At 42.1% G+C, this 27795-nt stretch overlaps 1 protein-coding gene across 3 annotated transcripts in view; it reads right to left on the bottom strand.

Moving 5' to 3' along the window:
- The window catches only part of gramd1bb (GRAM domain containing 1Bb), a 93970-nt gene that overhangs the window by 14876 nt on the left and 51299 nt on the right, over positions 1–27795 (bottom strand). The window contains exons 4-8 of one of the 3 annotated variants that reach the window (XM_050070875.1): positions 15350–15560; positions 11137–11157; positions 9548–9571; positions 6317–6337; positions 5638–5661 (exon numbers count right to left, since the gene is read on the bottom strand). In XM_050070875.1, coding sequence (XP_049926832.1) covers positions 5638–5661; positions 6317–6337; positions 9548–9571; positions 11137–11157; positions 15350–15560 — 301 coding nt within the window. The remainder of the gene's footprint in view (positions 1–5637; positions 5662–6316; positions 6338–9547; positions 9572–11136; positions 11158–15349; positions 15561–27795) is intronic. The other 2 variants (XM_050070886.1, XM_050070897.1) reach the window with 2 other exon arrangements.

The raw sequence follows: 27795 nt of genomic DNA, 5'->3' as shown, positions 1-27795 counted from the left end.
GAAAGCTTCAGGAAACAATAGCTGCCAATACGGTAACAAGATGTATGTCGAGACAAAAGAAAAATATACTCGTTTGGATCGAGGCTGGTGGGAAAAGAACAGCTTGTTCAGATTAAAAATCATTACATGTGCCTCCCTTGTGAAAGAAAGCAGTTGGGATACAGAAACACGGTTTGGGAGTATGTGTTTCTGCCTCCACTCGGCTTTGAGTAAAGTGTGGTGATGAGAATCACGGCCCTGAAAACATGTGAGGGACATTTATGAAAGCCCTGACTAATTGCTTGGTATTAACAACACACACCATCATGCTGCTTCCTTTTTAAAACCTTCATCCGTGACCACAAACGACCAAAACACACCTACACTGTTCATACATGCAGTCACTCACACAGTAACCCGATGATCACTCCAAACAACAGGCCTCAATGAGCTCTGGGAGAATTCAAATAGCTATGACTCAGACCCAAACCAGTTGTTTTCTTTAGTAGTGGGGAATTACCGCGCAAATGCTTACAGCAGCATACAATATAAAGTGCTACAAAGCCTTTTCACTGACCCCTCTCATGTGACTTTACTTTGCCCGAAAAAAACCCCCTCAATAAATCTGTCTTAATTTCCACATCATATTTTCTTCACTCATCTTCTTGTGGTTTCAACTTACAGCAGGGATCTCCTCAGCGTCCAACTCAGGGTCTTGAAGGTCCGAGGCAGCCCAGCCCCACTCCCAACCCCACTCCCCTCTAGCTGGACCCTGCAGGAGCCATCCTGCCAACGCCTCATCCAGCTCCAGCACGGCCTCCCACTCCGCCATTGTACAATCCTCATCCAATTCCATATTCACCGCACCAGATCCTATTTGGCGCCTGGATGGCAGCTAATTTTCCAAAACGGGGCCCCAGTGGGCTCTGCCCAAGTTGGACGACTTGTCAGTTACAGTAGGCTTGGAAAATAAGAGCAGACAGAGCTTGTGAATCCAGTGGTTTGGAAGCTGCAGTATCCGCCCCCCTGTTTTGGGTGCTGCTCCCTTTCAGCGTTGAGCAGTGGACACGGCACACTCCAGCCACATGATCCTTGTCTCGCTCTGTCGTTCTCTGGCTCTCTCTCTCTCTCTCTCTTGCTTTCACACACACAGGGAGAGGAGTTACGGCCGTTGCCCTCTAGTAACCCCGGTCAACAAGTCCTTTATTATCATGCCGGTAGCTTTTTCCTTTTTTCCTGCTTACTCCTCCTGGTAAGTGTGAGAGCTGAGTGTGTCTGTGTGTGTGTGTGGTGCTGTCCAGGTCTGAGTGCCTAGTAATTACCCAGTTTACGACCAGAAAAGAATGAAGCGAGTTTACTTTGTGGAGCGGAGTGCTAATATAAACAAAGATGTGGATGGGGAGAGGGAAGAAAACAGGACTGAAGAAAAGAGAGAAATGAATGTTTCCAGTCCACTGAAGTATGTGTTGAGTCTGACTTGCTGTCCGTCCAAGTGATTGAGTTACAGATAACAGATGTGAGCATAACCTCCAGTTACCTCCGCCTGCAAAACAACACCATCAATCTTGACTGGGTCTGCACTGGTTTGCTGTCCAGAGCTTACATCGCAGGGTGAAGTGGCTGCACCGTCATACTGTACATATTTCTTTGTCTGTGCGTTTCATTTGATCATTCACTTTATGCCCAAGATGCTGCTGGAATCCAAACTTAAGGCACCAAAGGTGATGATTTGAAGGTATGAAGGGCCCCCCTCCTTTCTCCCTGCCTTGGTATTAGAGTCATTCATGCACTCATGATACTTGATCACCCTCTGTTACTCTTAGCAGGCAAGAAAGATTCAGAGCTCGCAGTTCCTATTTTAGGAGTGCTTAAAAAACAATTGGTGTGCATGTCCTCCCACTACTCTTGACTGAAAATATTTCAAGAGTCAAGACGGTAGGCATAGTGATGGAGGTCACGGCAGCAATTAAAAGAAAAAAGAAAAAAAGATGTTGCATTTCATTGACTTCTGCTGGATGAAGCAAATGTGTAGCCCACATTTGTGCACTGGAATTCAGCCATGACTTCCACCTTTCCTCTGCAGTTATTTCCCGATCCTCACTTAAATCAGACACTGAGGAAGATGCAGGAAAAAAGTAGTCGGAAAAAAAAAAACTTCGGCAGCAGGCCTCTGGAAAAACAGTGATGATGATTCACCCGCAGCTGTAAAAAGGCCTACACCCTGTTGAGAATGCCTTTGCATCACGTGGATGAAATTTCAGCGACATAAGGGTTCGTCTGCTAAAAATTGCCGCCAAATTACTTGTGGCGTCCGTGCAAAGAGTGGTCCTTTATTTGCCGCTCATTCAATTCATTTTCTCCAATAAATCAAGCAAAGAAAGAGGCCATTGTGACTGATGCAGTGGCCGGCGTCGAGGTGACAGTATGAGACTCGGGATGAGGTGGGACTGTGGATACACAGTGTTTATAGATTTGGTTAACTATTAACGCTGGACAAACAGTAGGGGATGGAGGCGACTGGTACAGTAAAGCAGGGTGGGGTTTTAGTGTTTTTTAAAGGGGGGGGGGTGAGGGCTTGAGGTGTGTGTGTCCATCTCGTTAACAATCCCATCCTTTCAATGTGGTTGTTTGTCATTTGAAAGGCAAGGTATGTGTGTGCACATCGATCGAAGTGAAGCGATGTAAAAGGCCTGACGTACTCTCTGCTGCATCGATCTATGCAGATCTAAACAAATTGAAGTCTAAAGCACTAATCTTGCTCACCCACTGTTTTCAGCATTTACAGTATCCTCTTGTTGCCAACTTCCTGGAGCCTGTGGGTATGGTTGCCACACATTGCGACAAACTCATGTCGATGCAAAGCGAATAAACAGATGCTATCAGGGGGCTGTAGAAAAAGGTGGCCACTGTGCGAAACTCTAACAGGCTCAGAACTCACATTGGGACGGATGGAGTTTTAATCACTGTGGTTTCAGTGCCATGGGAGGTCATCATTGCCATGTAGAGGCGCACACATACACACATGCACACATGCACACGCTGTCCTACATGCAGGTAGACCATGGGTTTGACACCCATACACACAGTCCTGGTCAACTGAGGCAAGAGTACCCATTGGACATATTTCACTTGATTGATTGGCTTTCAGTAGTTATTGTGTGAATAAGGACAAGTGTACAACATGTTAGGAACACAGTACTAATCCTGGGATCTTTTTTAAAATGTAAATTCACCATTGTGGAGATGTCGTGACGGTAAATTCCACTCTCACTCATACTGCCAATTTCACACAGCAAGAAATCACGTCGGCCTATAAAAGCCATTTGGTTTTGATATCCAGCTTTTAGAACTCTTTTCACTTGTTTAAGGGATAAGGCTGGCATTGCTCTATATTTTTCTTACTGTCAACAAATCCACTGAAAAGAACAAAACCAACGGGGCCTTGGCGCGTCTCTCGATCCTTTCCGACTTTCCTACTTTATCTGTGAAACTCAGCCCAAATCCCACTGGCTCCTACTGAAGACATGCATCTTTATAAAGAGCTCACACGTACATAGTTTCAATTTTATAAAGGCTAAGTCATTTTCTAAAACAGCTGGGGTTTTTGAGCAAATTATACTAAAAAAAGGGGTAAACAGTGCATCTGTTGGGGACTCATTTTAGCTGCGGATTAATACACATGCTGCATGAGGGAGCATTTTCAGCAGCAGGATGGTGTTTGTGGGACTGAGTCAATATAAACTGCACTGCCCATGTTCCTGGTACTGAAGGAACGTGTCACCTAGTGCAACAGTGAGCCACTTGAGGCTGGCTTCAGAAGCAGGTCAATCCCCATTGACCCCCATGTTGAAATGCCCAATTTTACAGCAGAAATAAAGATGTTTACAGGCTGGTAGAAAAACCGGGTTTGGTCTCTATTGCTGATTTCAACTTTCATGACAACTGCATGTGGGTGAATTTTTATATAACTCATCCGTTTACATTTTATTAGGGCTTAAAGTTACACATAATTAAGGGCAGCCTTCTTTGACAGGCTGTCTGCCAATCATGTCCTTGACTTCTCACTCAGATCCAACCCTCCCTCCTCCACGGCTTCAGCCTCTCATCCAAATATGGCCACTTCTGGCTCCGAAAAACCAAGATGGTGACGGCTGAAATGCCTAACTCAAGGCTTCAAAATGGGAGTCCACTAGCCAATGGGTGACATCACGGTAGCTTCATCCATTATTCGTACAGTCTATGGTATGCACACAGGGTTGTTATCAGAACTCTTCCAAGAGAACACAGCTGTAATACTACTGGTTCAAAACTCTATTTTCATTGCCCAGTGTGCTCTCCATTATCATACATCCATTGTTTTCCTTTGTTTGAGGTTTGACGGGTGCTCTTTTAATTTAGTCATCTTGTTGTGCCCTCTTCTTCTGCAGTGGCACATGACTAGAGAATTAGCGCCACCCATACTGCTTATCTCAGTTAACCAACTCCCAATACTATTATAAATAGTGGATGGGAAAGCACCTACATGTGCATTTTGTTCAGCCGATTTTCTAAAATTCTGTTGAAATTTGTGCTACAATTGGATGGAAACCCAAGTAATAAAGCACTATGGCAAGGAGATATAAGCTATATCAGCCTTTGGTTGTGTAACCAGCTCTTGTTTGTAGAGTAAACTCATTGCTGCTTTTGTTCTTTTCACTGAATTTGTTGACAATAAAAATAAATGACTAGCTTTAAAATTTTCAAGAAAATTTTGGGACACACTAATAATGATGATTGCTTTCTTGCAGTGTATTCGTTGATGAGAGCAGCTGGTCCTGGTATCTTGTACACTTCATGTATACTGTGCTGGTAGCCAGCCGTGTGTTGTCATTTGAATCTGTTAGTCAGAGAAGCATCAACTCTAGATTGTTACTTGTGATGCTGCTTTCTAGATAGCGGGTCAGTAGAGGAAATATGAGTGGCTTACTACAGCTGAGTACATTAGAGAAATATTCAAGAAGCTGTCTGGACTTTTTGGACCAAGCCTCTTTTCAACTCAACAGCATGTATTCATCTTCCCCACCTGCAGGGAGGTCCCTGCATCTTCTGTTGATGGTCATGCCTTACAGCCTAAATGTCCCAGTGTTTAAGTTATTTTTAGGACATGGACACAGAACAGGATTTGGGCTATAGAGGGAAACATGCCACGACCTTAAGCACCATGCTCCATTCCCCTGTTGTTCAAAGGCATTCACGGCTCGTCCAGAGGCCCTTGTGGTGGTTTGTTGATTTGTTTAGTACAGCGAGAAACTCAGTGGGCTTGTTACCACCTGTTGCATACCAGAATCAGAAGTTTGAATGGTGACAGGCCTTTGGAAAGGACTTGTGAAACACAAATCCAGAAGCTTTTGACTGTCAAAACAAGCTTCAATTCATGTGCTAAATAAGACTACGGGGCTTTAGTTTGACAAATATTCAAGATGTGTCTATTTCAACATGTCAAAATCACTTCCTCCAAAGTCTGGCTTTGCTATTAGGTGGTAACAACACCGGCTGAAGTCAATGGGATGAGAAACAGGCAGGAGGGATGTTATCATTTCAGCGGTCTGATAACAAAGATTCAGAGCGCTAGAGACAGAAAGTTATCCAGGGTTGCACAAGAATACAAGTCATGCTTACTCTCAGGATGTGTTGTCTTTCATGCTGGGGAGAGAGGGGAAGAGTGTACACACAGGGAATAAAAAAAAAAGAAATAAAACAACATAAAATGGGAAAAAGTCCAATAAACACTACACTTCTCGAGAAAGTAGGGTTTGACACTAAGTGATGAAGTCCAATACTCTCATACTTGCACACTCTGAGGGCTTAACTGACGCAACAGACAGCTTTTCTGTGTAAGGGTTGGATGAAAATAATTATTAAGGGGTTGTTCATCAGCTCATCACATGTAGAGCAGTTATTCTGGGGTCATAAATAGAGTTAGCACCCCATCTTGTGGTGAAATATAAAACTGCAACACCCTGGCTTTGTTGCCTTGACTATGCTTACCATGGTAAATTATACCATAGTCTTCCCCTTGATTCCCTACATCAGAAAGAACCACCTGTTGCTCTTTTAAGCCCATGCTAAATAACCCCTGCCTAGAGAACCAGTAACCCACACTGGTGATTTGGTGCTCCAGTAAACAGGGTCAAGGACAACAACCTTTCATCTCGTAAGCAGCACCTGCCACTTAAAACAGCCCCGAAAGACTTCCAGGAGTCACCCACATGACGTAAACTCACACCAGCACACACATACACCCGTCACACACTTCACATATGTTGATGATGTAAAATAAAGACAAGGTGGGACTTACGTTGTACCAGCTTTGGCTCTTCTGTGGAGAGAGAAAGAGAGAAAGAGACAGGGGATGTATTTAACTCTGTGAAACTCGTACATGCTGCAGCAGGCTCGTACAGACACACAGAGGGTGTGAAACATGATCGACCTGATCGTAACAAGTTACAGCAGGTGTGAAGGTCACACTGTACCTCACACTCTCTCCTGCCAGGAATTACAGGAAGTTATTACACTATTTCAATGCCAGAGACCGACTGTCTGTTCCAACTGTGCTGAGGTTTAAACACAGGGCGAAATTCTCTTTCAGCTCACCTCGCCACTCAAATAGCACTGATATTTACAGAGCGACATGAAGTTCTTTGAATCAGACATTTATTTATTAATTAAATTGAGGAGTCTTTCACAATCTGCTGCTTTTATTGGTGGAACTGAAAGTAATTTCACTCCAAACCTGCCATAAACTGCATTAGCACATTAGATATACTGTTAAAATAATGTTTTTATTTAAAGGTCCAGTGTGTAGAAGTTAGGGAGATATATTGGCAGAGAGGGAATATAGTAAGTATGTTTACTTTAGCGTGTAAACACCTGAAAATAAGAATCATTTTCTGTTCGTTACCTCATAATGAGCTATTTATATCCACTTAGGGTAGTGGGTTTTCGTCTATGGAGGTCACCATGTTGCACCTCCACAACGAGGGCGTCCGAAAAACACCGATTTTTTTAATGTGAAACTACTTTATCAAGTGTTTTTACTGGTTTAAATCAACAGACCCTTTTGTTTTGGAGAAGAAGAGACCTCCACAGATAATACGGCTCCTGGTAAAAACCTCCACTTAAGGATCTAATCGGGAGTTCACTGGTTGCAATCTGTAATCCTCACCGCTAGATACCACTGATCCCCCTAAATCTTACACACTGCTCATATAAAATACCGTAAAACTTCAATTAGTAGCCTGGCCTATTATTTGCTTAAAGCACTGAACTCAACAGGCCTATATTTGGGACAGGTGTCTATATGGGACAGGCTTTTCTTTCCTATGACACAAAACTGTTGCTCAGCAAAGATGGGAAATACAATCAAATTGCTTATTTGAACCAGTATGAATATTACTTGTATGAAAATTAGGCTTCAAATAACATTTGTGTGTTATTTTATGACACAGGATAACGGCACCTGGCATACTGACATAACACCACTTTATCCTGTTAAAATAATATTCATATCTTGGATTATTTTAATGAAAAACACGGATATTTACGGACTGAATTAACATGAATAATTTACTCGGCAATTGAGGAATGGACATATTCTGACTTTATAACAGTTTCAGAGGTGGGGAGTCACCACTTGTTTTCCCTCATGCAGGCAAATCTAAAGTGATCAAGGTCTTCTCTGGTGCTCATGGTTGCAGTAAAATGAAATGAACCAAGCTGACAATGTGTACCATCCCCATAATGACAAAAGTTGAATGATTTATATTCATATGTGCAATCTAAACAGCTACCTAATGTTAGCTCAAGTGGGGAGCCAACAATCTGTTTTATACACCCAAAGAACTTCTATAAAAATGAGCTGCCTAGCAACCAGACCAGGCATCTAATTTAGACAAGCCTTTATTTGCCACAATGTGCTAGTTAAAGGGGACTTGGCATTTAATTGAAGTTTTATGGTACATGTACTTCAATATGTCCATCTCTCAGTCTCAAAAGAAATTATTCAGTCACTTATCATTCGTCTAAAAGTTGTTTCATGTTGTGAAATTATTCCAAAAATCTTAAAATAGGTGTTTGAATAATGTTCAACGTTTTAAAACCATCAGATATATTTCTTCATGAAAAACCAGTTGATGCTGTTGTCCTTTTGGAACAGCAGAGGGCAGCAGAGATGCATCTTAATCATGACTATGACATTACAACATTTTCCAGCCACATAGACACTCTTTCCGCTCTAACAGTCAAAAGTCTCAGAGGGGAAACATGCAGGTGATCATTCAGAGGGTGAAACAAGGAAGAAGGGAGAAGAGGGGGAACAGAGGGGTACAAAGTGATATCCAGTGTCTGATTCCAGCGGTAAAATCAATACAAGCACCACATTTTAAGGTAAAACAAAAACAAAAAAAGATGTAAATATTAGTTAGCAACAAAACTATATTTTTTCCTATTTTAGAGAGATTGTCTTGATGAATTATTGTTGGACCTTTCCTTGCAAGAACATTGATTGTGATTCAAACATTTTCTTATTCTGACCTTGTGAATAACACTCCTTCAAATAGTTAGCCTAATTTTCCCTTCCAAGCTAATTGTAGCAGAGTTCACTGTACATTTCTCTTTTGTGCCAACGGTTGTCAGTGTTTTCTCTGTGCCTAACAGGGTTTGGTGGTTATCTGCTGTGTGTGGTGTTAGCGGGCAGAGAGCTGCAGTAGCAGGCCTGAGGCCTGGCTGTGACGATAGCTGGGCTAATGTGGGCTAATCTGATTTGAAGGTGACAGAGACACGAGAGAGGAATTACTTTGAGGCCACTGTCTGGATGAGTTGTGTGTGTGTGTGTGTGTGCCACTGTGTTTGACTTTGTGTGACTGCACGCTGGTGGGGTTGTGAGATTTCTGACTGCGTTGTTTACATAGAGAGTTTTTATTGTGACTGTGGGGAGAGAGACAGAGACAGAAAGAGACGAGTCGACAGTTGAATAGTTTTGCCTGAGTCTCCTCTGTGATTTAAAGTGGTTTGGGTCTGTGTGTATAACCCTTTGAACTATATAATGTGGTTAAATGTCACCACATATGGGGCTGCAGATTACAAAAATGGGAACTTTTTTGCTGGATACACAGCTTCAAAAGAATTGATAAGGACCAAATTTAAGGGAGCATCCTTGTTTTGTTAGAAACATCAAAAATGTCTCCAGGCCCTGAGGAAGATGGTTTTACCCCATCAATCTGCCTTGTCACTACAAACACATATAGTACCAGGGTGGCATCAGTTTTTACATTAAAAAATCTGCTGTCAGATTACAACAGACTTTATAAAGACATTTTAGAGTTAACAATTTTCACACAGTTCACAAATCACTGTCCTTTCACATTAATTCAGGGATGGAAAGCATGGGAAAGGACACGAGGGACTGAGACTAGGGTATCAAAGGGGATCCTACAGTCGCACAGCTACAGAGGAAGTGGAGGGCCGGGGGATTTAATGGGGCCAGCAGGGATTGTCAATGGGTCAAATGAAAACAAGAAGAAATGCTTACTTTAATCAGGTTTAGTCTGTCATACTGAAAGAAAATTAAAGAGAAAACAAAATGTTAACCAAAGCAGTGAGCAACATGAACACAAAGAAATAGGAAATTAGAGAGAGGAAGCTGTGGTCTAATGAGTTGGTACATGGACCATCAGAGGGTCTGGTGTTGCTACTGAATTCGACTCTCCATCCAGGTCGTATGTTACATGAGAAGCCTGACTGATTATTGCTGTGTCGCTGTCACTATTATCGTTAAATGGCCTTCGCTGCAGAGAGGCATGGACCCCCTTTCACTGAATGCACTCTTTTATTTGGATTGCATTAGGGCTAGGGTGATCAAGCTCACGTTGCTGGGACGACCTCACGCCATGTCTGGGGTCATGTGACCGCTGCTGACCACTGAGGCTCACGTGGGGGGGATTGCAAAAGGGTTGGAGCGGGGGTGGGGGTGGGATTGGACTGTGGCACAGAAATGAAAAGTGATGTAATCAATTGGGAAATGTGTGTGTATGTGTGTAACACAAATTGAGCCTCATGAGGCCGTTATTCACACCAGCCTCCCGTTTATTGTCTCCCTGTAGACTGCCTCATCTCTGCCTGTGTCTAAACAATTACAACACAAATGAGACCCTATACTGACTCCCTATATACTTGGCAATAAATTTAAAGAGCGAAAAAAAAAAAAAAAAAGTGGGATGAAGTCTGACAAGTAGCAAATTGGATGGATGAAGCGACACCATGAGTGATGCGCTAAAATGTGACGCCAGCCTGCGGGCCGTGCACAGGGAGGAGAGGGGGATTTCTGGGCTTGTGGTGTGAGAAAAGGAGCAGGAGGGATGCTCTCATGTGGCTGCAGAGGGATAGAAAACTCTTAAAAATCCTGCCAGCATCCCAGTCCAGAGCTCCAGGACTACATCATTATTTGAGCAGCCTCTCTGTCTGACTTGTTTCAATCGGGGCTGTTACGCAGCATGACAGATATAAAGCTCTTATTACCAAAATGTAACGACAGGATAAGTTTGCAAAGGCGGGGACGGGGTGCAGGGCAAAGCGGAAAAAAGGAAGAGGAATAGAGAGAGGAATGTAGACAATTATTTGTGGTGTTCTTTATAAAGAATTTGTGCCATTTTTATTCTTGGAATCGGACAAAATCTCAACAATAAGGCTCCATTTCCCAATTATATGTATGAATTTACTCTTTTTTATTTCTCTACATTTGAATTGAAGGAAAGCGTATATTCTAAACCTGACTATATCAATATGCAGCACCAGCCTGAACACAAATATTTGCAAATATAATCAGGAATTTGCTACATTGCATATCACCAGGAAGGAAAAGAAAGGACAGGAGGAGAGAGGAGAAGGAGTGAGTGAGGTTGTGTGGGGTTGTCTGTTGTAAGACACGTCCATCTGCTATGATCGTGGGTGCAGATGGGGCTTGTAACGGTTGCAGTGTGCACAGGAACAAGCTGGGTTCGGGGTGAAGCATTGCAAACAGGGTCGGGACATCTCCACAGAGCAGCTCACAAGACAAGAGGTGGGGCAGAGGGAGGGTGGGCACAGAGATATTTAAAGAACAGAAAAAAGAGTAATGCTTACTTTGGAAAGTCGCTTGTGAGACTAGCATGCAATCAGGAGAAGAACAAAGAAAAATCAGATAGAAAAACGAAAAAAAGAAAAAAAAAAAAAGAAATCAACTGCAAGAAGAAACAGCTGAAAGTACCAACAGAAGAGCTGAACAGTCATTATCAGATGGCACACATTATCATATGGCATGTAGCAGCAGCAGCAGAGAGAGAAGGCGTGCACACAGTGTCGTGGAGACAAAAAAAATGAGTAAAGAAAAAGAAACAAAGTGGTTTAAAACAGCAGAGACGGATGAGGACAGAATGAGGAGGTAAATGAAGACAGGAGTGACATGGCTTATTTCTAACATTTTGCGGAGCGTACAAAACATTAGAGCCACATCCTCCTTCTGTGAAACAACCTGAGAGAGTCAATCCATCACTGAGTTCAGTTGTGAAGGGGGGATGCAGATGAGGGGGAGGACAGCAAATACAACATCTGAACAACTGTTTTAAATCTTCCTCTATCAATTTATGTTGTATTGTCTACAACAGCTTTGATGCAAGGGCTCTAGTCCAGTTCTTAACTTTTCTTTTGAGACTTTCTGCAACCTTTATTAAGACAAATACCTAAAACAAGACACGTGAAAAGCAATAATCGCTGCCCTCTCAACTCAGTAACCAGGAAACACTTACAACACAGCAAACCTCTGTCGACGACAATAAGCTCTCCAACTTGTTAGTAAATGATAGCTTCACATTTTTCCAAGTCTTATTTAAAGCACTTCTTATGTGCCCAGTGTTCATTGTAGGGATGTTAATAATGAACAATTTAACCATTGACCGACAAGAATTTGACTGATTAATACTAAGTTAAACCTGCCATGATAACAACATCTGCCGCCACATATTGTTTTTTATTTTTGGAGCTTGACCATTCATTAGGAACGCTATTGTGAGTGCTGAGTGTACTCTGGGGACAGACGGAGCAGCAGAACGGCAGGTGCACTAAACGCAAAACTTAACCGTTTATTTTGCTAGGTCTAAAAGTAAAACTCTACATTTCAAACTGCTGCTGAGAAAAAGAAAAAAAGAACTCGTAGAGTGTGCTGCCTGCGATGCGTTCATGGACCTGCCAAATCCTCAGAATTTAGAGAAGAGACATAGAATGATACAAGGGCTGAACTGTTGATTTTGTCCCCCATCACTTACTTTGGAATCACATTAAGAAAGGATTGCTTGATGGCCAATACTAGCAGGAGGAACTAGAATTACTGCCTCGTGCTTGTAAGCCTCTGTGCACCACTCAGGTTGCACTTACAGTTTACATCCATGTCTGTGAAAACATGGATGCTTCACACATATCTCCCCCCAGTAGCACAGCAGATCTCTTCAAGCAGTACGGTCTCAAGGTGGGCACCCAGGATTAGTGTCACCAATTCAGTATCTGTATCTGACCACGTCTCCCCTTCTGTTCCTGAGGTATGACGTTGAATAATGGCCAAAAAACAATTTTTGCAGAACATTAGGATGTTCACAATGAATCTGACCTTTGACCTTTTGGACATAAAATGTCATCACTTCATCATTATATCCTATTTGACATTTGTGAGAACTTTTATAATAATAAGCACATGAATTCTTGAGTTATGGCCCAAAACCTGTTTTGTAAGATTGCAATGACCTTGACCATAGACCATTAAATCCTAATTAGTTCATTCTTGAGTCCAAGTGGACGTTTGTGCAAAATTTAAAGAAATTCCCTCAAGGCATTCTTGAGATATCACGTTCACGAGGATGAGACGGACGGATATACGTACAGACAACCTGAAAACATAATGCCTCTGGCCACAGCTGTCTCTGGCAACGAGGCATAAAAATGATACCAAGTAAATCCTATTTCAATGTTCATATGGGCGTCCAACTATGGTTTTAAGACAGACTTGGAAAAATGTGAACGTATCCTTTAAACCCAAACACACCATACTTGTCAACTGAAGTAGTTTCTGAATGTCCAAACATGACCTCAGAATCAGGGCAAAAGAATGCTAATGATGAAGTGTTGGAAATATCATACTTGTATTATCATGACCTGTCTATCCATAGTGTGTTGTGGAAATCTGTTTACAAGGTGTGGGATATCCATCTAACAGGCACACAACAACATAACAAAACTATCTCGACTGAGGCAACAAATACATGACTACTGTTTAAGGGGGATATCATATGTTTTTAGATAAGGTGCAGAAACTAACCTTTGGACAACTTGCGTGTCTTCATCAGAGTAATTTTGATATTACAGTACTTTGATAAAGACATGCTGATTTTTAGTTACTGCACCTTATTTAAGGCTTTAACTATCAGTGTGTGCACCAGCCCGCATCCTTGCAGAATCACTGTCCTGTCTGTTGAAGCACTGATTTGAGCTCAGAGTTGGCTGGTGCACAAGATTTCTTCCGCTGACTCTAGCCTCTCCTTTCGATAAGCATAATGAGTACCAATAGAGAATGTGAAGGCACCTCACCCCGTGTGGGACAGGGGTGCCATCTTGCGAGGCACATGCTCTTCTACCTGTTTGCAAAGTGTACTGTATGCACTCAGTCCAAAGACAACGCAGTTTCTAATGTCCAGGTGTGTCATCCATAGCCTCGTTTCCACCAAGCAGTTCTTTCAGCTCAGTTCAGCTGAGTTGATTACACATTGGAACAGTTATTTTTGCATTCCCATTGTCAAAAGTTGTGGATGGCACTGACAGAACCATTCCATCCTATCCCGTTTTGTTGCCACCCCTCTGTTGACGTACCTAGTACACAGATCTGATTCTAAAAGGTGGAGCTAGAAACACTGTGACCCATTGATTGGCCAAAAGAGAATCCTCACTTTTGCTCGACAAACCCACAATTTTTAGATATCCCATTGATAGTGAAAGAGACTCTAAACACACCAGCCTGTTCTACCTTGTTCTTAAAAACATTGGAGTGCAACCCCGTCCCTTTGACGTTCCTCTGCATCCTTGGTGAAAAGGAAATACAGCAAAAACAGTGACACAGCTACGAATATCCGGTAACATCCCTGCCCACATTACGCGGCACTGTCTGCAGTTTAAACACTAAACAGATCAGATCCTACAGGTCATGAACGGGTTCTAAGGATACTGTCCCCAAAGGGTATGACATCAGCTTCACATTCTCTATAGTGAGTAAATAAGCCAAGATCAACTGCGTCAACAAAACACAACTTGTTTAAATCATAGTTTTAGGGAAAGGAAAGAGAGAGTAGAAGACTAGGGGAGTATGGGGATGTCAAAATAAAAGGCTGGAATGAAGAGGAGGGTGCAGTCTCTCCTGACAGGGGAGAGTGATAGTTGCAGCTCACTAGTTACATATCAGTATGTACAAGTCAATAACCAATCACAGAGGGTGCGTCACTACACTGGGCTAAAGGAGTACAGCTGGGTCGACTCTGACGTGCTTCTGCAGTCACAGTTCATGAATGAATGCACATGTGACAGCTAGAGTTGCCACAGCATCCCGATGATCACTATAAAATCACTACAAGCACTCAGCTGCTAACCTCGTGTTTCATACGTCATATTTTCACTGCAAGTAAATGTGTAGGTTGTGTAACTGTGTCACATGCACTCTCATATCAATGATTTTCCTCTAAAGTGAATGCATGTTCTTTAACTTAAAGAAGAACGGGTGTGAGTTTGTGAGTCAAGAGTTAGCATTTGCATCATTTTGAGGTGCACTGCGCGATTACATCGGTCAGAGGAAGCTGTAAAAAGCATGCTGTGTTTTTATGAGAAAATATGTCCGCCTAGTCATCACATACAACAAGTATAATGAGTCATTACGTGTACTGTTGTTGCTTTTGGTCAGACAAGTGACGTAAGCCTTATCCTGACCGGTCTAACCTTAATCCATGTGTGTGGAATTGGCACCTTGTGTCCCACAGTGAAACCTTTCACAACAGCTATTCTGTGAAAATGTCAGAGCTGCTTTGTGTGTGCCTCTCTACCGGGAATGTCTTTTCACAGCGCCGACTCTTTCCAGTGGAAAGGACTCACTGTTGAGCATTCTTGAACTGAGAACTTTTAGTGCTGAGAGCTAGACACTAAATTTGTTTTAAACTCTGCCAGATTTTTAATCTACCACGCTTAAAACTGCAACGCTATGCTTCTTTTCCATCATACAGGTACAGAGGAAAAATGTCAAACAACTTAAAAGCATCTTCTGGTTGCTCACCTTTGAGTTCTTTCCCCCGCTTCTTGCTGACTGCAAGGAGTACGTTCTCTGGACAACCTGCTCGGGCGTGGAGGGGGATTTGTCAGAGGAGTGGTCTGAACCCTTCTCCACCATGTTCTCACCCTCCTGGCTCTGTGGTGTGGGAGAGCGCGAGCGTTTACGCAGGACTGGTGAGCAGGCGGGTGTGCTCTTGTTTGAGTTACTGGCAGTGCTAAAAGAGAAGAGACAGAAAGAGGGATGAGAAAATCATATTCTCACAACAAAAAAGTCTTCAAAAAGCACCATAAAAGTTTTACAAATACTCTGTGAATGTATCATTGTAAACACCATGCACGGTAGGGTCAATAATCAACAGATCAGTGTGGACAGCAGCACGGCACAGACACTGTTTCCTCACCCTTACATCATTTGAGGCTTAGCAGGCTTGAAGCACCATGTGCTAACCTGGCTAATGACAGCTAAGCTAATACGAGAAACCAACAACAACAACAACAACAACAACAACAACAACACCACCACCACCAGCGGCAACAACAGTGAGGGGAAACAAAAGTATTAAGACTCTATTACGCATGACCTGAGACTTTTCCCACTAATGCCACACTTCCAAAGCACCAAGGAAATCAATACGTCTGTTTTTAGAGTCCATTTGCAATTTGATTAAGAAGTGTAATCCAGCCTGACATTTATTGAGCTGTTTGTTTCCCGTAAAAAAATATGAGGCTTTACAATAATAAAGGATCCTTTTCCCTGAACTGTTTCCATGGCTGCGGAAAAGCCACTTTGGAAGACATAACAGCATTAAATGATCAGAGATACAATGCCAGGTGAAGAGCATCATTTCAGCCTAGAACACACAATTTTCTTATCTCAAACTGAGGCACATGCTGACTTCCACATGGGGATTAGCTTTAATATCTCCACTCACAGCTCTCCAGACCACTGAGAGGGCTGTTGTCTTGAGACAAGCAGTCCCTTTCCTTCCATCGTACGCTGCTATCAGGTAGCCTCTGTGATCCAGCACTAGACACTCTCTTTACTGATACGCACACACACACACACACACACACACACACACACACACACACACACCAGTGGCTCAGCAAGAAGCCTTCTCCTCACAATGACAGAAGCGAACAAAAGGCCCTGTAAGTGATCTGAGTGGCAGTGTGCCCACCAGGCACGGTTACTTGACATGGCGTTATGCAAGCCATTACGTCACTGCCAGCCAATGGCGGCTGTTAGTGGCCATGAATTACTGATCTACTGTTACATTCGGGACTTTAGTGCAGCTTAGAGCAGTGAATCATAAGGGGGGCAGCGTTGACAGCTTCTGTCTGACTGTCAGAGTCTGCTGTACCAGGAGCTGGTTGATTTTAAAAGGCAAGGGCAACAAAGAGCCTTCACATCTGTTTAATGCATGGGGATTGATAATGCACGCCTAGTGTATTATGGTACCTTTGACATCAATTTATATGATTACCAAATGCTCTGCTGTTCAGTGGATGATCACTTTGACTGTACTGTACATTGTGCACTCTGCTCTGCCTGCTGATAAGTCCCTACTGGCCTGAAATGTGTCTGTGAAAGATGTTAATTATAAGACATTTATTATTTGAAGTAGCTGCCACAGCTCAGCGGCAGGTAAATGCCATCCAGCTCCTGAGAGCAGAACTGCACTTTGAAATTGCAACCTCTAATTTCCTATTTTGCCTTTATTATTGTTTTCATCTACTGTAAAAAAATCTCTGGTTTATCAGTTGGTGTGTGGCAGTGGTTTTTCTTTTTTTTTTTTTGCCCATGCCCATATTTATATGTGTGCATAATACTCTATTAAGTGTGTTATCACTCTTATCATGACATAAATATTTGTTTTTATTTACTAATATCAAACAACTATTGACAACCAACTATTACTCATGAAATATTTATTGACAAAATGATTCAAGAATTAATTTTAAACTTTTTAAAATCATATCAAAGCACCAATAACAATGATCAATTCAAATGGGAAATAAAGAAAGATAATGTGATGTGTCACAGAGTTACAGTTCCCTCATGTGAATGGCGACAAATAGGTTCCCTGTGAAGGTTTTTTAAATCAAATTATACAACAGTTAGTTCCAGCCCTGCAATCTGATTGGTCGAGAGACAGGAAAACCGTGATGATATTGGAGTACAACATCACGGTTATTTCACTGTGTATGTATCACTCCGCCTCACAGCTGATTGCAATCAACAATCAAATCAAAACTGACGGTTAGTGTCAGTTAGGTCAGCAGTTGTGTTGTAGGCTAATTAATTCATCCACTGTCAAACATTTGAAAATATGGATTTATTTCCTAAAATAAGTTTTGAATTGAACTATGAATGGTCATCAGAGGAAGATGAGGGAGAGGAGAAGCTGAATCCATCTGAGCACACATCCAGGTTTGTCAGTGTTTCATCAGCGGAGCTCAATGACTTGGAGAAAAGCAACATACTGTCAGATCAGAAGGCAGAGTCGGCTGTGCCTGTGAAGCGACAGTCCACCATGCAGTCACCAGAGACTTATTTCACCGGCTGCACAATTAATGGAAACGTGCAGATAAATGTGTATAAAGAGTAAGTGCCTGGCGCACCATGTCTGCGTTACATAGCAACGGTGACAGCGGAGTCCTGAGGGAACTATTTTTGTTGGCGGAAGACAAATAAAATGCTTAAATTATCTATTTTGTCCTCATTTTTCAACATTTCTTAATCAGCCTTGCTTATTTAACTGCTGAACTGTTGTATAAAAGCAATATCACACTCGAGCTCGTGATGTTGTACTGTGATATCGTCACAGCTGTGATTCGGTCGTAGGCACGAGGCCGCAGTACAACATCACTCCCTCTCGTGTGATATTGCTTAATTAAATTACATTTTTTTAGGTGGAGTTTGCCTATATTAGTGTGCACAACATAGTGATTAAAAATCAAAATAAAAAAAAATTAATTCATAACTATTTGCATAGGCCCAATTGAATATCGCATTAACAATGTGTGGTTATCACAAAAGCCCACGGCACACCTGGATTTGCATCATGGCACATCAGTGTGCTGTGGTACACCATTTGAGAACCAGTGGTGTATGCCATCTATCCATCAGGATGTGAAGAGTACAAATGGCCAATATGATGATAGAACGCAGAGTACATTGGAATTCAGCATGCATCATGCGGTGTTAGATAGACAGACCAACGACACAAGGAGAAGTACATCTTACTAAATCAGGTTAAAAACATTTTGACTGCAGTGCAACTCACATTACAAAGAGTACTAGATTTTACTACTGCTTTAACACAGTTAGTGAGGGCAGTAGGGGTGGTGTAGTTTGAGGGAAACTTTAAATATGACCGTACTGATGTGGGACAAAAGGTGCTGTAAGAGATGTGTCGGTAACAACCGAGCAGAACAAGGAAACTTTGTTGTGAAGGACCGCTGGTATTTGGCTCTATTTAGTTGTCCATCTACCCTGACCAGGCCGAAATCAGAGAATGACCTGCACTGTTTCAGTTGCTTTCACTTTCATTATACACACAGTACAAGGCTTTAATGTGAATGAATTCAGTAGTGGTCAGATTCTGGCCGCTGTCTCTACATGTCAGGTACTGGTGGGTGGAAGCCCTCTGGATCCGTTTGTCTCATACCACTGAACCATTTCTTGTCTTGGCCACAGTTCTCCTTGGTCAGAGCAACACATTAATAAAATGTGTTATCTCCTCCCAGGATAATTTCATCATTGTATGCTGTGGGAGGCTTATTAGAATGCTGTATGTTTGCTTGTGGCTGTTTTGTCTTGGTCAAGGTCGTCAGTCTACTCTTGGGAGCAGCTTTTCGGGCTGTTCTTGTATATCTGAAACAAATGAGATATAAAAAGTACACACTGTGGGGACATTCTGTGTACTTTAAAGTACATTTCTCATACATTTAACAAGCTCATTATGGGTCCTTATGAGATGATATGTGTCTTTTAATCCAGCATAGACGTCCTGTGATTCAACAAAGAAGTTTAGGTACAGTTACCTCAGACAGTTGAGGTAGCATGTCAGTTAATATGCCCAGATGGTGTTAAGAAAAACACGTCACCACTGTAGAGACCCACAGATCATCTGGCTTTGCCCCTCTAGAAACTACTGGCCATCATCCCTTGTGGGAAGCAAGCACTCTTCTCAGACAGACAACAGAGGGAGTCAGCATCATTAAGGACTGTGATGTTAATTACATGAAAAAAAGGAAAAAAATAACTGTATTAATTAAAGCAACACTCTTTCCAAAGCTTATACAACTACTTAAAGCTACATTTAGGCCACACACTCATAGTAGTACATCAATCTTTGACGTCCAAGAAAGAGTACCATAATATACATTTGGGGTCAAGCAACAGGTTTTGCACTCAAGGCTACATCTCTAGTCCTCTGTGTTTTGAAAATGTATCTAAAAAGGAATGTATAGACGTGATTAAATTGGTCATGGATCAAACCATCACCTATTAACCCAACTATTCTGCACAAGTCAAAGAATAAAAGCAGCTGGCTCTACCCGTGAACTCGATTGATAGAGGTGAAAAGACATGGTGTGGTGATTAGACTCAAAGATGATCGTCAAGAACTTTCTGCACGATACTGACAATTGGCTTCTTCCAACAGTAAAGACACAACCTGACAAGAGTCTCAACATCTAAGTGTCTCCAGCAGAGATTTCACTTGAACTTAGGACAGCTGGCTCTCATGGAAAATGCTTAAGGTCTTCCATAAGCTCCCATCTATCATAAAGGCATTTGAACAGGTCACCCTACAGTGACGTAGCATCATAGCAAATATGTATTTCTGAGTTAAAATAAAGGTTGAATGAATGAATAGGTGCAAGACCGGCTAGGGTTGAGGTTTAACCCCAGACTAGTTCACAAATGTGAATCAGTCTGGAATCTCTCGGTTCATTTTTGATTTCCAGCGGCACAATCAACAGGCACGACCAAAATGCCTCTGGACGCAATTCGATGGACTTAGCAACCAAGAGCAACATGTGCAATGTGTGAAGTAGCGCTGAGCCACATACACAAGTTGGGGTTGTGCTTGATCCGTTTTCAAGCAGGAAATGAAATGGCGGTCTGGTCACAAACTTTCTCAAATGACACAAACAGTACACTGAAATATGTCTCTGAAAGCCTTTGAGGCAGGACATAGGCAATGCAGTGACAGAATCTTGATCCTTATTTGATCGATGTTGCCTATAGTTTGATCCGAGTATTGTGAGTCTTGTACGTTGCACTGTCCAGAGCAAAGATCGGTGACACTGCTCTGACAATCATCATATTAAACCAGCTCCATATTAGATAAACAGTTGTGATTGGTGTAGTGGACGTTTCTGTAACAAAAGGCTCACAGTCAACGAGTGTCTTTCTGATGTTTGTTATCACTCTTTCAAGCAGACAAAGTCAATCCTCAACAGTAGTTTCTCTACAGTTCTGTAATGCTGATCTTTCTATCTTTCTTTGGCTCACTGGGGTCATTTCTTATCACTGTCCTCCAAATTGTTGATAGCAGTCCAGGCAGCTGATACTCACGGGGATACTTCCTCAACAAGTGCATGCCGCTGTCCAGCACTACTGACAACATGCAAATATTCTGTCCATTCTGTCCAAAATACAGCAATTTAAGAAACAAACACCAGGTCACTTAGGCACAGAATGTTAGCGTACACGATAAAGACTCACAGTAACACATGATTAAAGACAGAGATCAATATTTTAAAACTATGTAATAAAGATATTCATTACGATCAGCCTGCCCAGGATCTATTTGGGTGGAAATCTGTTTGCATGGGAGGGGGACCAGATGCATCTGCCAGTGCAAATGAAACATGAGCTTGCAGGTTTGTCTGGTTCCCAGGCTAAGTGGTTTGGCCTCTAAGGCAACATGGGTTGGGACTAAACAAAAATATTAGATACATAAAATATAATGGCTACACTGGGGTAAGTGAAGCTCTTTTAAGGTTGCCTGAGTGGCAATACCTTTGATGTTTAGGAGCTGTGGTTGGGTAACAAAGTCCCAACTGAACAAAGATGATCGCCTTTCACACTCTCCCTTCATGCAGTAAGAGACAGGATTTTCCCGGTACAGGAACCCCCACTTGTTGTTTTTAGCACATGAGGAATTCAGGGATCACCTCCAGATACACGGCAGTAAACAATGGGAACACGGATCCATCATCAGCATATGAATGACTAAGCCCGATATCAGTCATTCACACAACAGTTTGCTCTTTGAACCAGCGTGGTGGTGTGGATAGAGTGAACACGCAGCTGACGCTAGCCTGCAGAGGCGCAGACAAAAGCATCTATCACAGATGCTTTGTCAGTAACGGCTTCATGAAACAGAACACTGAGAGTCTGACATAAAGCCAGAGTACCTGCAGGGGCATTATCTCTGCACTGTGATGCTTGGGGGAATCACATAAAAAAAAAAGTACAGTAAATTATTCAGCTGTAGAATAATTGACCCAGCTGTTTACAGCTCATGAAGGAAAATCTGCCTTAGGTTGATGATGATGATAAACAGCATACAATTCTCTTCAATCTAAAAAGGCTTACTGCAATAACACATAGAGCTGAAACAGAGCTTGAGTCAGTGCAAAGTGAGCTTCTCTGATGAAAGCTGTTTTCAGAATCACTCACATGAGCTATTGCGTTGCATTGATTAAGTGATCCGAGCACCGCGGCCTACACTTACTCTCAGTGATACATTGTAGAGAGAGAGCGAGAGAGCTGACAAACAATTTAACAATTAAAAACCCATATCTCGTAGAGCACCGCCCACGCACCTCCAAAGCTCAAACAACGCTCAGCTTAGAATATTGCTATAGCAACAGGGAACAGAGAGAGTGGTTTAAATATTCAGAGAGTGAGACTAAATATACTTCAGCAGCTCTGCTGTTAGAGATGCTGTCTGAGCGGGAAATACAGCAGGAGGGAGGCCGAGTGACAGACCGTCAAGATGTTTGTGTACAGTTAATGACTGATTTCTAGACTTCTTGACACAGGATATCCCTTAATCAAATTTATGGATATTAATATAATACTTCTCTGTACTTCTATGCAATATTTCTTTATTTAAAATTTGTACATGTGTAACAGGGCCAATTATACAGCAGTAATGAAAAATTTGTTATTACCTGACACGCTTAGGTCTCCATAGTCCATATGTGGAACGTCTGATACTCAGTTTCTGCACCCTTACGTTCACCTTTGGGAGTACCCCACCTATAAAGGGGTGTCTCCCACCTTGCCTCTCCCCTTTTGCTGTTGTGCTCCATGGGAGAGGTAAGCAACATTGCTCTCGTAGTAACTTCTGTGTTTTAGCGCCGTTAAGCTATCTTTATAAGTTTATTTTATGCTAACATATTCCTGCGTCACTTCATTTGTGTAGGGGCTCAAGTTTAAATGGTTGTACCTGACGGAGGATTTTCTTTTACCTCTTGCTGTCAGAGTTGTCAGGAATAAATGGATATGGCCTCCAAAGATATCCATGGTCTGGCCACTTCATATCAACACAACGCAGTGAACACTAGAGTCAACCGGTTACACATGCAACCATAAATCTTGTAGTTTAGTAAATGAAAAACATCATGGCCCATAATGTGGTAAAAAAACGTAAATCTCAGCTTATTTTGAAACAAACTTACTGCATTGAGCATTGTTAACGTCTTACTTGATTATTAAAAGACTAAAATCTAGCATTTTGTACAGCACAGCATGTTCATTTGCATACCGTGCGAGGGGGATTGGTCCCAGAGGCTCAAGCCCAGAACTCATCTGCATTACACAGCTCTGCGCAGACAGAGACAAACGAATGACTTCACATGTGTTGATCAGACAGAACCCTTACATGTCACTCAAAATAGGTCAAGTTCTTACACATAGAGGGAAAGGAAAAAAACTAAAAGAGAAACGAGCACGCTGCTTGCGCCACTTTGTTACAGTCTTTTCTTTAAATAAGCTCTAAAGCTCTAAATCCGAGCGGCTCAAGCTGTCCGATCGTTCAGCTTCACAATAGAACAGAGTTCCGGGCCTTTCTGAGGGCCCCACTTGTTTTCACAGTTTTGCTGACCCTGGAAAATACCCATCTGGCAGTGGCCCTTTAGCTCCGCTTGGTTTGAAAAGGCCATGAGGAACACCACGCTCACCAGCGACAACTGCGCATGCACACACAGGAATGCACACAGTACACAGAAGCATGCGTGTGGACACCGAGCACGAAATGCAGAAAAACATTTACCAACGTCAAACACCTACTCTACCAAATACTACAAACTCAATCCTCTCCACATTAAAGCTCACCCAAGAACTGCACATATTATATAATCAAACTCATCCTACCCCACCCATCTACTCTGGCACTAACACACACACACTCGTAAATGCATCACAGAGCCCACCATACCCCTGCTGATAGACACAGTCCCTCAACACCTCGCCGTAGCAGCCCTCAAGGCAGCGGCAGCCCTTGTTGGCCACCGTCACACACTCAAACACCACCATGTCCTCGTAGGCAGCCCCAAGTAATGAGCTGTTCATCCAGCGGATCATGCCGAGGACTGCGCACTGCACTTCCCTTTCTGTCTCAGCGCAAAAAGAAGAAAGGTAGCTGGACAGATAGATGGAGAGAGAGTGAGAGAAAAGATGGAAGAGGCAGGCAGGGAGATTTTCTTTAGCAGGCTTAGGGCCACTGATCTTCCCCGGCCAGCTCTGATCTCCTAATAACCAGCTTACATCGCCCTTAACACCACCTGCCAAAGAAGAGGCATTGGTGGTCTGAGGTGCAGCCGCCCCCTCCCTGGACTCCCCCTTTAAATAGTACGTGTTGATCTTGCTGAGCAGAATCATTATGCAGGCTCCATATAGTTGTGCCTGAAAGCAGTCAGGTAGGCAGGCTGTGTTTTTCCCAGCACTAACCTGGTCGTAGCCATGTAGAGAGCCGCTCCGCAGCGATCAGCCCTTTTCAAATGGCTTCATTCACACAGCGGGAGCCGCGGATGAGACATAGGAGGAAGGAGAGGAGGGGGGGGAAGGAGAGAAGAGAGAGGGATGAGGGATAAAGGGGAGGAGGGTGGATGAGTTGTGGAGCATGCCAGGAGGATGGGAGGAAAAAGGAGGAGGAAGCGGACGCAGCCGAGGGAGATAAAAAGAACGTATTTTCCCGGCAGACGGAGGGAAACCACTGAAGCTGGAGATCAGTCTTTTTTTCCTCCTCTTCCTATCGTTCACTCTCTCCTCCTTTGTCTAATTGAGGCTGATAAGCTCTCGCTCTCTCTAGCAACCTGCACGTTTCCATTCCTCCTTTTTCTTCCTCCGCTCTCATAGCCGTTGAATCATCTGCCTGATTACTGCATTCGCCAGTATCCAAGCAGGGCTCTTCTCTCGCGATTTCTGCTTCTTGTACACAGAATTTCACGGCTGCAGACTGACAATAGATGGGGAGAGATTGAGGGAGAATGTGCAAGCGGATAGAGAGGGAGAAGGCTAGAGAGAGAGAGAGGGGGGATGAAAGACAGAGACCGAGCAAATGAGGAAAGAGATGGCTTTCACTTTGCATTCCACCTCTACTTGGTGCTGGTGCACTGAGCCTGCTGCTTCCTCAATTATTCATGTGTTTCATGAATGGAGGGGCTGACATCACCGGCATTCAGGTCATTTTACATTCGACGCTCCCTCTAAATCACACAATAAGCCAGACTAGGGTTTGTGGTGAACACAATTCATGGTTTCACACAGACCCACACTCACACATGAATCAACTTCCTTTCCTTTGAAAACTAGAAATTAACTAGCATCTAAAATCAGTAAAAGTAAATGCAAAGAACAATCTTAGGTTTACAAAATGAAAAGATGTTAAGTAAATACAAGTGCAACATATTTAAGATATACTGTATCTCAGGCATGTCAGTCAGTTTTATTTTGACTCCAGGGTGTCAAAAGCCCCTTACATATTCTGTAATCTCATAGTCCCTTGAGGCCACTGCATTTTAATTGTGTGGTACTGTCCAGTAAATAAATTCAAGTAAAAGAAAATATGAAATATTATATCTTGTGCATCATTACCATCTACCTTAAACTGTGTGCTGTCCAGATCCCCAGGCTATAAAACTGCTTTTTAATGCTTCGCCAGGTGCAACTTTGGTCATTAATCATTCCTGCCGCAGCATAAAGTGCTTACCTCAGTTGATTTGTTTTGTATTTGAAGGAACGACTGCAGCATTAACTAAATATGCTCCTAAACACCAAAGGTGCAGACTCAAGTCAGACTCACGTCACAAATTTGATGACTTTAGACTCAACTTGACAAAATCACAAAAGACTTTGCAACTTGACTTGGACTTAAACGACATGTGAGTTCACCTGCACTTGAGCCTTTTGACTGACACTTGATACCTCCCCCTCAAGACCGACAATTAACAAGTGTTATTTAAAAACTGTGCCACAAATCAACACAATCCCCTTCATCTCCTGAATCAACTGACATCAACACTATTCATTCCCAGCAAGTCGACACTTAATTCCCCAGATCCATTTTGTTTGAACCAGTCCAACAGCATCCAGTCAAGTTGCAGGAGAGGTCCATGAAGACGTAACGTTAAATTAGCGCAGCTGGAAAAAAAGGATACCAAAAAAACTGTTTGCGTACGAATAATATGCAAAGGTCAACAAAAACAACCCGTGATATGAAAAACGTCCAGTAACCATGTTTTAATAAGTGAGTAAAAATTTTAAAAAGTATTCATGATTTTTGTAAATTGAATATATTATTACTCTGTCTTGAAAAAAGCATTATATTTGGCAAAGACTGCACTATGACTTTCAGGTTTCGAAACTCATCGTTTAGGACTTGGGACTTGATTTGGGAATTGTGTGCAAAGACTTGAAACTTACTTGGGACTTGAAAAACAATGACTTGGTCCCACTTTTGCTAAACACACATGGGAATGATGATTTAAATTTCTGCTGAACCTACGTAAAATATCTTTTTTATGTGAAGTTGATGACCGTCGCATATTCATTAATTATGAGGTTTTAACATATTTAACCTGAGTTAATTATTCCGACTTGGTATTTTATTTTGTGTCAGTTCTAGTTTCATTTCATTTAATTTCATTTCATTTATTTATTTAAAAGGACATTGCACATTAATCAACATCTCTGTAAATGTGCCAGTGTTAGCCATTAGGCTAATTTTTAACTGCAGTCCTTTGGCAAGCTGTTTTGATAACCACTATGACTAGTTGTAAAAAAGTCAGAATTGTTAAAAAGTATAACAAGGAGAAAAAAAAAATCTTACAAACAAGCAGACAGAGACAACTTCAGCAGATTATGAAACACACACAACAAAAACCACAGTAAAAGCAGAAGACAGTAACGTCTAACAGACAAGGCAGAAGACAACACCATGGTGACGAGTAATAGCAACAGAAGTTTGATAGGCTTTTGGACATGGCACAGGTGTAAATAATAAAATAAACAAAGGTTAAATTCCATAGGTGCTTCAGTTTCAGGGTCCTGGTATTTACCTGCTGGCTTTATGTCACACTAGTCAGGTTTCAATCCAAACATAGTACAAACAATTTTTAACAAATATCCAGAAAAATTGCAAAAGAAAATGCAAATTAATATTAGATCCACTGCCACACAATGCCATGCAAGTTTTTTTTTATGAATTCATTTGAAGAAGGTACAGTCCCCTCATTGCTCCACACAGAATTAATGGTTTTCGTCTGCCATGACACGACATGAGCCAGCTGTGCATTATGCCTGTTGCAGTTGCTCCTGATAGTTTCATATTTATATAAATATTCTACCAACTTTTAGCTTTCTTTGTACTTGTTAATTTTTTTACATGTAAAGTATTAAGCTGTCACTTAAAAAGTCACTATATAAATTAAAACATTAAGAAAACTGAGTACAATTTGGAACATTCTATCAAACAGTCTGTGGGTGTATTACTAATCCCTCTTTTATTCATGGTACGCAGCTCTTGCTAGAAAATATCACCTTGTACTATGAAAGGTTTCACCCATAGGAGTGGAACTGTGTGTCAAACATCAGGTTACAAGACTTTTAGTGGGTTACACACTTATTGTAGAATTTATTATGTAATTGGTGTTTCTATATGCAATCAAGAAACAAGTCTTATCAGTACTATTTACTTGTAAAAATCCAGCTATCACACTAAAAAGGTAATTCTAAGGTGATCCATTCACGCATACATAAAGATGACTCATTCAGGAATCACCTCTGTATCTCTATAAAGAACCAAACGGATCCCTGAGCGGTGCTGCTGGAAAGACTTGACCCCTGGGCTGCAGCAATGCTGGCTGCCTCTGTGGGAGCGCTGAGCGGAGCCATGCTGTGGAACAAAGGGAGCTGGTCCACTG

This window comes from Epinephelus moara, chromosome 2 (assembly GCF_006386435.1).
Source record: "Epinephelus moara isolate mb chromosome 2, YSFRI_EMoa_1.0, whole genome shotgun sequence".
In the NCBI taxonomy this organism is placed as follows: domain Eukaryota; kingdom Metazoa; phylum Chordata; class Actinopteri; order Perciformes; family Serranidae; genus Epinephelus; species Epinephelus moara.
The sequence above is the reverse complement of the archived record's forward strand: the minus strand, read 5'-3'. Positions and strand labels throughout refer to the sequence as shown.